Source organism: Pongo pygmaeus, chromosome 1, assembly GCF_028885625.2.
Source record: "Pongo pygmaeus isolate AG05252 chromosome 1, NHGRI_mPonPyg2-v2.0_pri, whole genome shotgun sequence".
NCBI classification, from domain to species: Eukaryota; Metazoa; Chordata; class Mammalia; order Primates; family Hominidae; genus Pongo; species Pongo pygmaeus.
Genome location: NC_072373.2, coordinates 44,474,857 through 44,488,138, shown reverse-complemented (window position 1 = coordinate 44,488,138; position 13,282 = coordinate 44,474,857). Strand labels below are relative to the sequence as shown.

Below are 13,282 nucleotides of genomic sequence, written 5' to 3'. Positions count from 1 at the left end.
TGGCAATGGCGATCTGCCACGGATGGTGTCACTCGCTGGACGTGAGAGGGTGTGTACATGCCCGTGCATGGGGCAGGGGGTGTTAAGGAGATCCACCCTAGCCATCACCCAACTCTCCTTGGTGCCAATGCTCCCTCAGCAGGTGAATTTCCTCCCACGGCCCATTTGGATCATTCCCAGAGCCTTTTTTTCCCTTTCGTTTTGCATTCCCGTTCGTGTTGTGTCGTGTGAGCCTGTGCTGTCTGTGTACCCATGCATGATGCTGTGCTGCTTTTTAAAACTGGGGAGTGGTCATGGCCAAAATTATTTTTTAAAATCACTTCCTTCCCCCCAAAGCAAAGAGGGCCCACCTGAGTGATTGCAGGCACCAGAGCACACGTTGTCATGGGTCCCAGCCATGTGTGGCAGGCTGCACTGGTCACTGTTTGGCCTGGGGCTGTATGGATGGTTGAGATAATGATGTTCGAGACTAGAGTACAGAAACTTTCTTAGCATGCAGTCAGTTGATCTTGTGACCTTGGCTTCAGCACCATACACAAACTAGGGAGTTCTTAGACTTTGAGGGGTAGGGGGTGAGTATCAAGATTGTTGATAATCTGATCTGAAAGGCTCACTTCTCAGAAAAATCCACATTTCCACATATTCACAAAATTGTCCAAACAACTGAACAAGGTGGCCAGCTGAGAACTGCTCTAGCTGGGTGTGGTGGCTCATGCCTGTAATCCCAGCACTTTGGGAGGCCAAGGTGGGTGGATCATGAGGTCAGAAGATCGAGACTATCCTGGCCAAAATGATGAAACCCCATCTCTACTAAAAATACAAAAATTAGCTGGGCGTGGTGGGGCATGCCTGTAATCTCAGCTACTCAAGAGGCTGAGGCAGGAGAATTGCTTGAACCTGGGAGGCGGAAGTTGCAGTGAGCCAAGATCGCGCCACTGCGCCCCAGCTTGGCGACAGAGTGAGACTCCATCTCAAAAAAAAAAAAAAGAACTACTCTAACCAAAGTTCAGTGCCTGAAGAAATGTTCATTAGGCTTTTCCTAAATGGTCTGATCTTGCAAAACAGAGATCCAGAGGGACCAACTCAGTGCCCACTTTACCACCTTCCCTGGCAGTGGAGCCATTGGATGCACACCTCAAACACTGGTGACCTCTAAAAGCATTTGCCACCCAGGCCTCCTGTGAGGATTCTGATTTAGCAGGTCTGAGACAGGCCCTAGCATCCCTTTTTTTAAAAAAGCTCTTCAGGGGATTCTAGTGAGCAGCCCCAGTTTAGAACTATTGTTCTGTGAACTCAAAATAGGCAGATCAGCATCTGCGCAGCCAAGCCAGCCAGAAACAGGCTGGACCAAGTTATCCCTGTGAGGATGAGCCCTGGGGCAGGTGGTGAGCACCTGGTACTGGGACTCAGGGGCTCCTGCCATACTAGAGGGAGACTGCTTGGCTTCTTCTGCCTGTCCCATGCCATCTAACTCCCCTGCCTATGTCTGTCTTGTCTTCCAGCTGCTCCCTACTGGCTGGACGAACCCAAGAACCTTATCCTGGCTCCTGGTGAGGATGGTAGACTGGTGTGTCGAGCCAATGGAAACCCCAAACCCACTGTCCAGTGGCTGGTGAATGGGGAACCTTTGCAATGTAAGTAGCGAGCTGTTGTCCCATCTGACTCTCATCTCTCTCCTGTCAAAGGCTTCAGATCCCCGTCACTGTAGCCAGTGCTGGTCACACTAGAAGTTCAGAAAGAGAGAAGTCCACTGGTGGCTGTTTCTCAGCCGCCCATCTCTTTGGACATCTCAAGAGGCAGGAAACCTACCCTCTCTTTGTGTGAGAGAACAGGAGGCCTGGAACTCTGTGGTCATATTCCCATGCTTAAGGGATTTCTGCTCCCTTGGGGTCTTTTAAATCTCTGCTTTCTCCCTCTGAACAACTTCAGAGCCCAGTTGATGGCCTGGGGACTGTGGCTGCATCTCTGGGTGGTTGGACTCTGAGTGATGGCTGGGGCTGGGAAGGTAGAGAAGAGCTCAGTAACCCATTGTTGGTTACTCAAGTTCCGCTCTCTGCTGAGGGCAAAAGAAGAAGCAGGGTTGTACAATAATGTGAAATATTATGGTTAGATATGAGGAAGAACTGTCCCCAGAAGAGCAGATGCACAGGTGCAGTTTATTGAGTATGCTTAGACTTTGGGGACATTTAGTCCTGCCCAGGTGGATGGAGTAGATGACTCCAAGGCCCCTTATAATCAGTGGCCTTGGTCAAGTTTTCACATCATAGACTTTCTGGTTGCATTTACTTTTCAAAATGTCCTGTCCTTACTTTCTCTAAGTGGTCAGAGGAAATGTAAACAATGGTATCAACCAAATGGGGGAAAAGTAGATGGTGAGAACTCAGAATCTAACTCGAGAGCAGCAGCTGGTAGAAGCAGGTGGAGAGGGGGGACACAGGTAGAGGAGAGGGTAAGAATTTACCTTTTTAGACATTTATTGTATGCCACATTCTGTGCTAGATGCTGCACCCCATTGTTGCTTTACTCTCAAACATTTAAGGTAAGGAAATAAGGTTCTCCTCAGTGCAATGAGTTGCCCAAAATTGCATGGCTGGGAAGTGGTGAAGCTGTGCGTTGCTGTGAGTCTGCAATACAACAGCACCAGCTAGTACTGAACCTAGTTATCCCCAGTAAATGTTACTCCCCAGCTACAAGCAGAGATATGGACACTGCCTGCCCTCTGCAGTTCTCTGTCTTAATAGGACTTTGGGGGTAAGCTAGGCAATTGCTCTAAACTTTATAGCACCATTCAATAAAGGCAGCCCAGGACTTGCAGCTGAGCCTCAGTCCTGGAAAGGTCACCTGTCACTCTCCCCAGGGAACATGTAAGGGGAGTGACTGGGGGGGATATTGGTTGCACGAGAATTTGCCAGGCAAGGAGGTGTACAAGTTTCTGGCATTGCCTTCCTTGGTCCCTTTTTGCTGAGTAGGGACCCGGGCATAGATGATAAGGGTGCTAACCTTGTCTTCCTTTCCCATCTGCTGATTCCCCGGTTCTGGGCTCAGGCTGGCTATCTGTGGAGTGGCGCCTGCAGGGCGACTCCTGCATCCTCCACTGACTTCCCCTGAAGGTCTGAGTGATCTTGAATGCGTTCATGGACTCTGTAAGCTAAGTCATCAGCTTCCTAGTCCAGAAATCTTAGGAAGGAAAGTCACTTTCTAGTGGTTAAAGATGAGAAAAGTGGCAGTTCTTTACATTTCTAGAAAATTTTTGTTTTTACAGCTCATTATTGTTCTCTTATCTTAGCCTTCCTTAGAGTAGGAGAAAGGTGGAAGTGATTGTTCCCCATCTTACAGATGAAGGAAATGAGGCCCAGAAAGGTTTGTTGATTTACCCCAGATCCCAGAGTGAAGTGGACCCCCAGCCCTCTCCAGCCTCTGCTCTCTGCATCCCAAGCCAGCAGTACTAGAACTGTGGGCAACAATATCCTCTCTCAGTTTAGGACACATTTTTGGGGAAGAGCTGTGCGCTTTGTCAAATATAAGGACTCATCCATTTTCAAGAGCCATTGGCTTATGGGTTTAACTTTGTGAACATCTGGAGCATGCTCTCTTCAGAGGATGGGAAGGTGGTAGGTTCTGTCTATTGTATACTGTTTTGTCCTTTTCAAAACACACTTAAATATATGCACATTCGATTAAAATAATAATAACAGTATATGTTAGACCTTCTGTTCATCATTTTGTACATGCATAAAATCTCAGGTTATCTTCACAAAAACCCCATGAGGTGATCTGTTATTCCCATTCTGCAGACAAGGAAACTGAAGCTCACAGAGATTGAATGATGCTGGTAGGAAGTGATGTGGTTAGAACCAAAACTCCTTTCTGTTTCCAAAGCTAATGCTCTCAACCACAACTGCCCAGTGGGTATGTAGGTCGAACAGGAATTCATATTCCATACTCTAGGCTAGATTAGAAATAAACCCCACAGGTTCAGAGAAGGGCTCAAGGTCACACACAGCTCAGCAGTGGCGAGGCCAGAAACCCTGTCATCTGGCCCCCTACCTGGTGCTCCCAACAGCACCCCGCTTGTTCCTGGGAGCCCTGGCCAGAGCCCCAAGTGTCCTTCACCCTGCCCTCCCCATCTCTCATGAGGAGCTTCTCTTTCTTGTCTGTAGCAGCACCACCTAACCCAAACCGTGAGGTGGCCGGAGACACCATCATCTTCCGGGACACCCAGATCAGCAGCAGGGCCGTGTACCAGTGCAACACCTCCAACGAGCATGGCTACCTGCTGGCCAACGCCTTCGTCAGTGTGCTGGGTGAGTGTGCCCTTTGCAGCCTGTCTCCCCCTCCTCCCCACTACTGCGCAGTTGCCCTGGGGCTTGGTTATGTCATGGGGCACACTTTCTTCTCTGGGGATCAGCCAAGCTGGGTGAGGTAAGAGGATGGTGGATAGGGGAAACATGGAGACAGAAAAAAATTTGTAAGAGGGATGGAGGACTTAAAATTCACAAAGCTGGATGAGCAGACAGTTAATTCCATCAGAGCAGTCAGTCTTAGTCTTCTCCCTCCCCTGATGAAATAGATTGGGACTGTCCCATCTCCTTGGTGTATCCACGTTGACTTCCCCTGGGTTCGCAGCTGGATCTCGTGATGGGAAATGGTTCTGAGTATATTTGCTGCACCCTCTGGGCAGGGAGAGGGTGGTGGGAGGGGTAGCTAGGAAATACCTTAGGGCTGTGATGGGGCAGCTACGGAACCTGCTGGATAATTTAGGGAGACCCTTTGCAAAAGCTGGATTTGGATGTAGGGTAGGTTGAGGGCAGAGGAAGCAATAAGCTTCTCCTTCCCCACCTAATCCTTAGGGGCTTCCTGAAGGAGGGAAGGTTGATAGGGGAAGGTGTCTCAGTGCTTGGGAAGCTGCTGTAAGCAGAAGGCATGCAGAGGTGAGACCGAGGGGGAAGAGATGGAAGAGTTAGACTCGGCACTCGAGATCGGTTCTCTGGGAATTTCAGATGTGCCGCCTCGGATGCTGTCGCCCCGGAACCAGCTCATTCGAGTGATTCTTTACAACCGGACGCGACTGGACTGTCCTTTCTTTGGGTCTCCCATCCCCACACTGCGATGGTAAGTTCCAGGAGATCAGGCCTTCCACAGCAGGGGTCACCTGTCTCATCTTCTCCTTCCCATCTGGCCCATAGTAGGTGTTCAGCAAGACCTGGGAATCTTAAAGGGTCAAAGCTGGGAGGAAGTTAGCAGATCATCTGGATCAACCTCCTCATTGTACAGAATGGGAAACCAAGACCTTGAGAGGGATGGAGGCTTGCCAGGGCCACCTGGTGGTTACAGGCAGACCCTCCGAGGCTCAGGGCTCCAGCCTCCTAGCATGGGGCTCCTTCCACAGCCCCCATGGTCTCTCTTGATTGGCTGCTGCCCCTGCCCTTGGGCTGGTCCTGTCTCAGGATGCTGTGTGTTCTGCTGCTCTGTTGTGAGGTTTAAGAATGGGCAAGGAAGCAACCTGGATGGTGGCAACTACCATGTTTATGAGAACGGCAGTCTGGAAATTAAGATGATCCGCAAAGAGGACCAAGGCATCTACACCTGTGTCGCCACCAACATCCTGGGCAAAGCTGAAAACCAAGTCCGCCTGGAGGTCAAAGGTAAAGGAGAGGGTTCGCCAGTGGGAGTTTGGAGAGGGACAAGGAGGCCATGCTGGCAGTTATCCACATACAATATTCACATTGAAAATGCACCACACCTATCTTTAACCTGGAGTGGGCTGCCCAGTGTGCACCTGTGGAGTCCTTTTAGGATCAGTGTGGTCCAAAGAGAATTAGGAAAGGAAACCTTCTGCTCACACCAACTCCCCACTACCAGCCCAGAAATTACATTATATATTCCTGAGCCAGATGGAGAGGATTTGGGGCATTACCTGCTTTGGGGATTACCCACCCAGAACTCTGCTCCATTCATACCATGGCATACTGTTTGTGCCCCGCTCCGTAGTTGGCCCAAGGCCTCGAGGGCAGACATATGCCATTTTGTGGCCGCATGGGGATGCTGGGCAGAGAACAGGCCAGTGGCGAGTGCTCTGGGCTTCTCCACAGACCCCACCAGGATCTACCGGATGCCTGAAGACCAGGTGGCCAAAAGGGGCACCACGGTGCAGCTGGAGTGTCGGGTGAAGCACGACCCCTCCCTGAAACTCACCGTCTCCTGGCTGAAGGATGACGAGCCGCTCTATATTGGAAACAGGTTTCTCTTCCCCCTTTCCCCTTCCTAGTGCTAGTTTGAGGCGCATTTTCTTTTCCCTTGCTGTTGGTGACACATGGAAGAACACAGGGACAGGGAACCCATGTCATGCATGTCACCAAGGAGCTTCTGCAGAGGGGCTGATGGCCTCGGCAACTCCCCTGCTTCAGGGGAGACCCCCCCACACCAACCCTGCACAACCTCCCTCTCTCCCACCAGCTCCCTGCTTCTCTCTCCTACACCTCCTCTCTCTCCCTCTTCTCAGTCTCTTCACTTCTCCTCTCCCTGCCTCCCCTCACTTCGCCTCTTTTCCCTTTCATTTTTGCCCCTGTCTTCTCTTTTCCTCCTCCGCTGCATCCCAGGCTCCAGCCTTTCAGCCCTATTTGCAGTACCCCTAATCTTCAGCAGAGGGCAGGGTTGATCTGAGCCAGCTCTCAGCCCTGACTGAACCTGGCATGCTTTCACTACACCCACACCTGCCCCACTCCTCAGATCCTAATTTCATTGGTGTAGGGTAGGACTTAGGACACTGGCAGTGTTTAAAAGTCCCCCTGGGGGTTACAGTGTGCATCAGGGTTGAGAACCGCTGTTCCGAGCCTCCCTTCCCAGGGCTTACTTTGCTTTACCTTCTTCCATCTCGAGGGAGCAAAGTTGTGCAGGGCCCTGCAGTTGGACATGGTACCAGCGGTTTCTAGCCATCATTTGACTTTTTGCAGAGGGTGTTCCCCTCTGCAAACCTTCTGGCACTCAGTGCTGACAGCTCTACAGCCCCATCCTGCTCTGCGGCCTCTCCTCTTTATAGGAGACAGTTCCTAGGAGCCTGGGGTCAGGCTGGCCTGAGCATAGGTGCAGAGGAGACAAGTCTGGGCTGAAGACAGACAAAGCTACAAGTATGAGAGGAGAAGGAATACCAACCTACCTTGGGGTCATGGGCCTCATGGTGCCCTAACCTGGGAGGGGTGCACAGCACAGTAAAGGCACAGAGGCAGACACACGTACGGAATTCGAAGGTGGCAAACGTGCTTCACGGCCACTTGGGCTCCACCCACTCTCTGTTCCCCTCCATCAAGTATGATGAATGCTCCAGGTGACCGTGAAGACCTCACCTCTGTCAAAGCATTGAGAGGGAGCCTCATATCCCCCAGAAGGAGCTTCCCTTGCCCTCCTGACTCGAGAGCCCCCTCTGGGGAGAAAGCAATGGGCAGCACTGAGCACTCCCCTACCCACAGTTCTCCCAACCCTTCCTCGGTACCTTTGCAGGATGAAGAAGGAAGATGACTCCCTGACCATCTTTGGTGTGGCAGAGCGGGACCAGGGCAGTTACACGTGTGTTGCCAGCACCGAGCTAGACCAAGACCTGGCCAAGGCCTACCTCACCGTGCTAGGTAACTGCCGCTGCCTACCCTGGCACTGACCAGCCCCACCCCCTCCCCAGCAGCCAGAGAAGCAGTGGCCCGGGACAGTTCCGAGGGCAGCGCCTGCAGTCAAGTGGCCAGGTCAGGCGTGGTGATCTCTTCTTGCCTTGTGATGTCAGGGTTAGGGAGCTGCCAGTTTCAGAACAAGCTGTGCTGGACAGGTTACCTCCTGAGTGGAGTCATTAACTTCCCCATGTCTCAACTGAAAGGGGCCTGAGTGATATAGAGAAAGTGAAGAGGGGTTTCTCGTTGTGATCATTTTACCTTTCTTACAGCTAACTCCACCACTAAGTCAATTAAAACAATCCATCCTTAAAGCAAGACTGAGTTTGTGTTTGTGCTTCCAATGACCTCCGCCAGCCTTCCTTTCCCTCCCGCCCCATTCCTGGGTTCTGGTGACGTTTCATCACGTGCTATGCACTAAGCAAGATGATGCCGTGTCTTCCTGTCCTGCACCCAGGCTGGACTGTAAATACTAAGCTAACCCAAACCAAGAGGAAGGAGGCCTCTCCCTTCCAGGGAAGCAAGTCCTCTGTCACCTCTGCCTCCCCGTGGGTGCCCTACTGCCACTAGCATTGGTGCAGTGGAGAGGCACAGTTGCAGGAAGGGTGGGCCCAGGCATGATAGTCACATTGGGATGGGAAGGAAACAGAGGTGCCGCCCCCAGCTGTGGAGGAAACACAAATGGCCTCTATAAGGGTAGGAGATTCCCCATGGAAGAACGGGGACAGCCCTGCCTAGAACACCTCAGCCCAGGGGCAGCTGTTTAAGCCTCGGCTGCCTACCCCCATCCTTCTAGAACACCTTTAACGCTGGATAACCTGCTAACCTGGATAACCCGTCTTACCTTTGCAGCTGATCAGGCCACTCCAACTAACCGTTTGGCTGCCCTGCCCAAAGGTAATTCCCACTAATCACAGTCCCCTGCCGGTGCCCTCTCTCAGCACCCAGGGTGTGGAGTCTGGGAGAAGGAAGCCGCTTTGGGAAAGGGTGACAGTGTGTAGGTTTGTGGGAAGCACTCCTGGCTACATGGGACCTCCTTTCAGTTGCCCACGTCCACCTCCCCAAGCCCAGGGCACGGCCCTATGCTGGGCTTCCTGCTCCTTACAGGGTGAGCTCGGAAGTTCTCGGCTGCTGTTTCACCCTATCCCTTGCCTCCATCCACACTCACCGCTCCCTCAGGGTGGCCAGTCCTCCCAGCAGTCTTTCAGGTCCTGTTTGCAGGGACTGCGAAAGCCTGCTCCCTTCACATCACCTGGAAACTCGTTGTTCAGCCTCCCTGCATCTACTGCTTTCTATCCATTTACAATCTACACACACATGTCACACACACGTGAACGTGGGCCTGTGGGACTCGCCTTCCAAGTCCTTCTAGTGACCATCTGAAAGATGGAAATACCTGGTTCAGGGAGTCAAGATGGAGAGAAAATCTTGCCTCCCCTACCACTCAGTAGCCGGGTGTCTTTATCCCAGGCCAGGATGGCACTTAGACCCACTAAAGCAGTCCCAGTGAGATTCACACCCCAAAAAGGTGCTGCCCTCACCCCTGTTTGCAAGCCTGCCAGGCTCCTGTCCTGCTGTCCATCAATGAAATGCCTAGACCAAGTCTCCATCTCCTCCCTGGTCTGGTCCTCTCTCTTTGTTGCCCCCACTCCCCTAACCCATCTGCCATGTTCAGCAGGCCAAGCCCTCTCCTGGGCTCCCGTCTCCTCAGAGCCTTGGCACACAGAGTAGAGGACAATTAATGTGAGAAAATGGGACAGAATCCCACACTCCCTCATCAGCCTTCCTAAGTGTTGTGAGCGTGGGTCTGATGACGGGTGGCATTCCTGAATGCTTGCATTCTCAGAAGATCCAAGACGGGATGGCGTTGGTCCCAGTTCTGTCTGCATAAGCCCCTTTATTTCCTTGTTCCACGCCCATTGATATTCTTTGGCGGGGGTCGGGGGGGGGGGGGGCTGGGATTTCAGGAGTCTCCTCTTTGTTTTCCCTTGGGCCCCAATGGGAAGGGAGTGGTCCCTGTGCTCACCCCTCGGGTCAGGCTGGGGTTGGATCCAGCTGGTAGCGAAGACCTAAGCCCATCAGGGAGCTGTCCAGGGCTAGGGCCGTCACAAGGGTGGACCCACTCTAACTCAGGAGCCCTGCGTGGTGTCTTCTTCTGTCACCAGGACGGCCAGACCGGCCCCGGGACCTGGAGCTGACCGACCTGGCCGAGAGGAGCGTGCGGCTGACCTGGATCCCTGGGGATGCTAACAACAGCCCCATCACAGGTAGCTCAGGGCCTTGCGCCCCAAAGCTGGAAAAGAGGGATGGCAACACCCTTAAACCGAAGGCCTTTCCTGGTTTCCAGCCCCACTTCTGCCTCGCTTGATGTGTGTCCTGGGCTAACCTCAGAATGTACAGAGGCCTTGGTGTCTCTTCCTGTGCCTTGGGAAGAATTCTCCCTGTGCCTTTGTGTGAGAGAGATTATAAAGATCAATGGAAGCCAAGAAGGAAGTGCTTTTAAAGAAGACCACTGCTAACTGAGCTCCCGAAACAGCTCTGTTTTCCTTGCCCACTCAGACTACGTCGTCCAGTTTGAAGAAGACCAGTTCCAACCTGGGGTCTGGCATGACCATTCCAAGTACCCCGGCAGCGTTAACTCAGCCGTCCTCCGGCTGTCCCCGTATGTCAACTACCAGTTCCGTGTCATTGCCATCAACGAGGTTGGGAGCAGCCACCCCAGCCTCCCGTCCGAGCGCTACCGAACCAGTGGAGCACGTGAGTACCCGAGGGCTGCCAGAGAAGGCTCCGGAACCCCACACCCCAAATTCACACTGAGATCCCCCCATTCCCAGCCATGTGAACTTAGGTTACTTAACTTCTCCACGGCCCGGCCTCATCTGTGAAGCAGAGAGTAATAGTAACACCTACATCACAGAGCTGTTGTGAACATTTGAGAATGTGTGTCAGGTACTTACTATGATGCCTGGCATGTAGTAAGCACATGATAAATGCTAACTTCCATTTTTATTATTAGTAATTCTGGATTATCTCCTTTAAAGGGGAGAGCTATGGCAAAGAGATACAGCAGAAATACATAATTCAGTGTGAGAAATATATAAATTGGTATTACATCAGATTTCTTTTCCTAACACTCTTGGGTAATATTTGGATTTCTGAAATCACACCAGCTCATAGAGAGTAGAGATGCTGCCCCCCAAAAATGTTAAATGCCAGGGATAAGCCAGTCTGGCATGAAACATATTTAGTGGATAATCCACAAAGGAGCTAGTCCACATTGAGTTGGCTTACTGACCACCGACAGTGTGGAAAGCCTTATGATAAATGCTGTCTGGTAAAGGATTAAAATTCAGAAGAAATTAGCCCTGCTCTGGGAGTTTAAATCTCAGGTCAAAAGGCACATCATGCACAGAGTAAGTTCATTTACACACCAGACCCAACGTGTACATAGATGCTGAGGAAAGACAGAGCCCAGAACAGACCCATCAGGTAGGACAGAGGAAGGTTCCTTACCTTGCCCTGGAAAGGCACAAATTAGACTTGAACCTGTGTCTGTTTGGGTTCCAGCCCCCGAGTCCAATCCTGGTGACGTGAAGGGAGAGGGGACCAGAAAGAACAACATGGAGATCACGTGGACGGTAAGAGGCCCTCCCAGCCCCGATGGAGCAGCTCACCTTGCCACATGCACCGGGAGCCCCTCTCCCTTGATGCCCCGACCCTATGAGGCCACGATGTGGTTCAGACTCTCTGGCTGGTCTTGGTGGCCATTCTTCTTTGAGAAACCAAGCTCCTCTCTGAGTTGGGCATCCAGAAACCAAACAGGACAAATGTCTAAGAGTAAGATTTCAGAGAGGAGACGGGAGCAGAGGGGACCAGGGTCCACCGACTGCCAGTCTAGCAGAACGCGTAGAGGAGGCAGCAAAATCAAGCAGACTTCTCTTGAAGGAGGAGGGACTGGGGTTAGACTTTAGAAAAAATGTAAGCACAACACCAAACCAAGTTCTGGTGTGTTCTACAGCCCTTTCACTGGAGATTTGTGGGAGCTGGGGAGAGACCAACATCTGAGATGTGTCCAGTACAGGCTTTCTCTTGGTCAGAGAATGGACTAGGTCATTCCAAAGACTCCCTCTGGTCTTGGAAAATCTCATCTTCATGCTGGCTCACTGACTACATTTTCCAAACCCAGATTGGAGTATGTGGTCTCAAAATGACTTTTTTCCCAAACCACTTCCCAGTCTGAGAATGCAGACGCAGCCACTGAAATATTAACATTTCTGAGCTTCTGCCACGAGTAATGGAAACTGGGAGATGCAGTGTTTGAGATCATGACCTTCCCTGTCTTTCTGAAGGCTGCTCCCACAGCAGCCTTGGCCAAACAGGGCAACAGCAGCTGGGCTGAGCCCAGATTCAGGACCCTGGTCTGTGGCTCTGTATAGCAGGTTCCCAGAGGACTGATTCCTGGGCCAGGCCCTTAGAAAATAAAGAGCAGAATCACGCCCATGTTTAAAGAACTCTGACCTCTTGGGAAGGACAGGACAGACACATACAAATTCGGTAGAACTAAAGTCCATTCTGGAATTTTGAGTTCATTAGCAGGAGCCATGCTGTGGTTAACCACAACTCATTTCTTCTGACTTTGGAGAAGTTTACCTTTTGTCTATATTTTGCTTTATTGTTGCTCCTGTCACAGGAAGGAGTTTTGTTGAAAATAAAACTTTTGCACCTGCAAATGTGGGTGGCTTTCAGAGTCAGAGTAACTGGGTCTCAGGCGAAGCCTCTGTCACAGAAAATCTGCATGCTGCTGGGTTCACAGGACCTTGGGCTTTTGGGGGACTCACTGGGGTGGGGGATGTGGCCTTCCCTACCCTGCAAGGGGACAGGCCAGTGTTGGGCACATCTGGAAGGGATGCCTGGCACAGCAAGAGAGGGCAAGCTGTGGGTGGATCTGGGCCCCTCTCTGGCAGCCTCCCCAGCCTGTCTGTCCCTCTGCCCAGCCCATGAATGCCACCTCGGCCTTTGGCCCCAACCTGCGCTACATTGTCAAGTGGAGGCGGAGAGAGACTCGAGAGGCCTGGAACAACGTCACGGTGTGGGGCTCTCGCTACGTGGTGGGGCAGACCCCGGTCTACGTGCCCTATGAGATCCGAGTCCAGGCTGAAAATGACTTCGGGAAGGGCCCTGAGCCAGAGTCCGTCATCGGTTACTCCGGAGAAGATTGTGAGTAGTCTCCTCCCCGTCTCCCCACCAGGACCCTTGTGGCTAGGTCTCACGAGGCCACGCACACAGGCCAGGAACCTTGGGGTGGGTATGGGAGGACAGCCAGTTCCCAGGAAGGAAAAACGTCCTGTAGTGACCTAGAGCAGACAGGCACCCAGTAATGTCTGGAGTGGAAATATCATCATCCGAACGTAGTTGGAATTACTGAATGTCATCACCTAGTCCAGAACTCTCATTTCACAGATGTGAAAACTGAGGCCCAAAAAGGGAAAACCCTTGGCAGTGTTCCATAGTCATCAATGTCAGTCTTGAGAACAGAGCCCAGGTCTTCCGATCCCCTGGCAGTCTGCCTTACTGCTAAGCCATGCTAGCACCAAGAAAAAACATCAGGACTACCCATCCTAAAGAGC

General features: G+C 51.9%; 1 protein-coding gene across 16 annotated transcripts in view; it reads left to right on the top strand.

Moving 5' to 3' along the window:
- NFASC (neurofascin) overlaps positions 1–13,282 on the top strand; it is a 192,079-nt gene that overhangs the window by 138,555 nt on the left and 40,242 nt on the right. For 9 of the 16 annotated variants that reach the window (XM_063646834.1, XM_054466865.1, XM_054466858.1 and 6 more), the window contains 11 exons: positions 1,503–1,634; positions 4,161–4,304; positions 5,001–5,112; positions 5,479–5,645; positions 6,093–6,240; positions 7,498–7,622; positions 8,508–8,552; positions 9,821–9,922; positions 10,215–10,412; positions 11,223–11,293; positions 12,650–12,872. In XM_063646834.1, coding sequence (XP_063502904.1) covers positions 1,503–1,634; positions 4,161–4,304; positions 5,001–5,112; positions 5,479–5,645; positions 6,093–6,240; positions 7,498–7,622; positions 8,508–8,552; positions 9,821–9,922; positions 10,215–10,412; positions 11,223–11,293; positions 12,650–12,872 — 1,467 coding nt within the window. The remainder of the gene's footprint in view (positions 1–1,502; positions 1,635–4,160; positions 4,305–5,000; positions 5,113–5,478; positions 5,646–6,092; positions 6,241–7,497; positions 7,623–8,507; positions 8,553–9,820; positions 9,923–10,214; positions 10,413–11,222; positions 11,294–12,649; positions 12,873–13,282) is intronic. The other 7 variants (XM_063646809.1, XM_054466929.1, XM_054466883.1 and 4 more) reach the window with 1 other exon arrangement.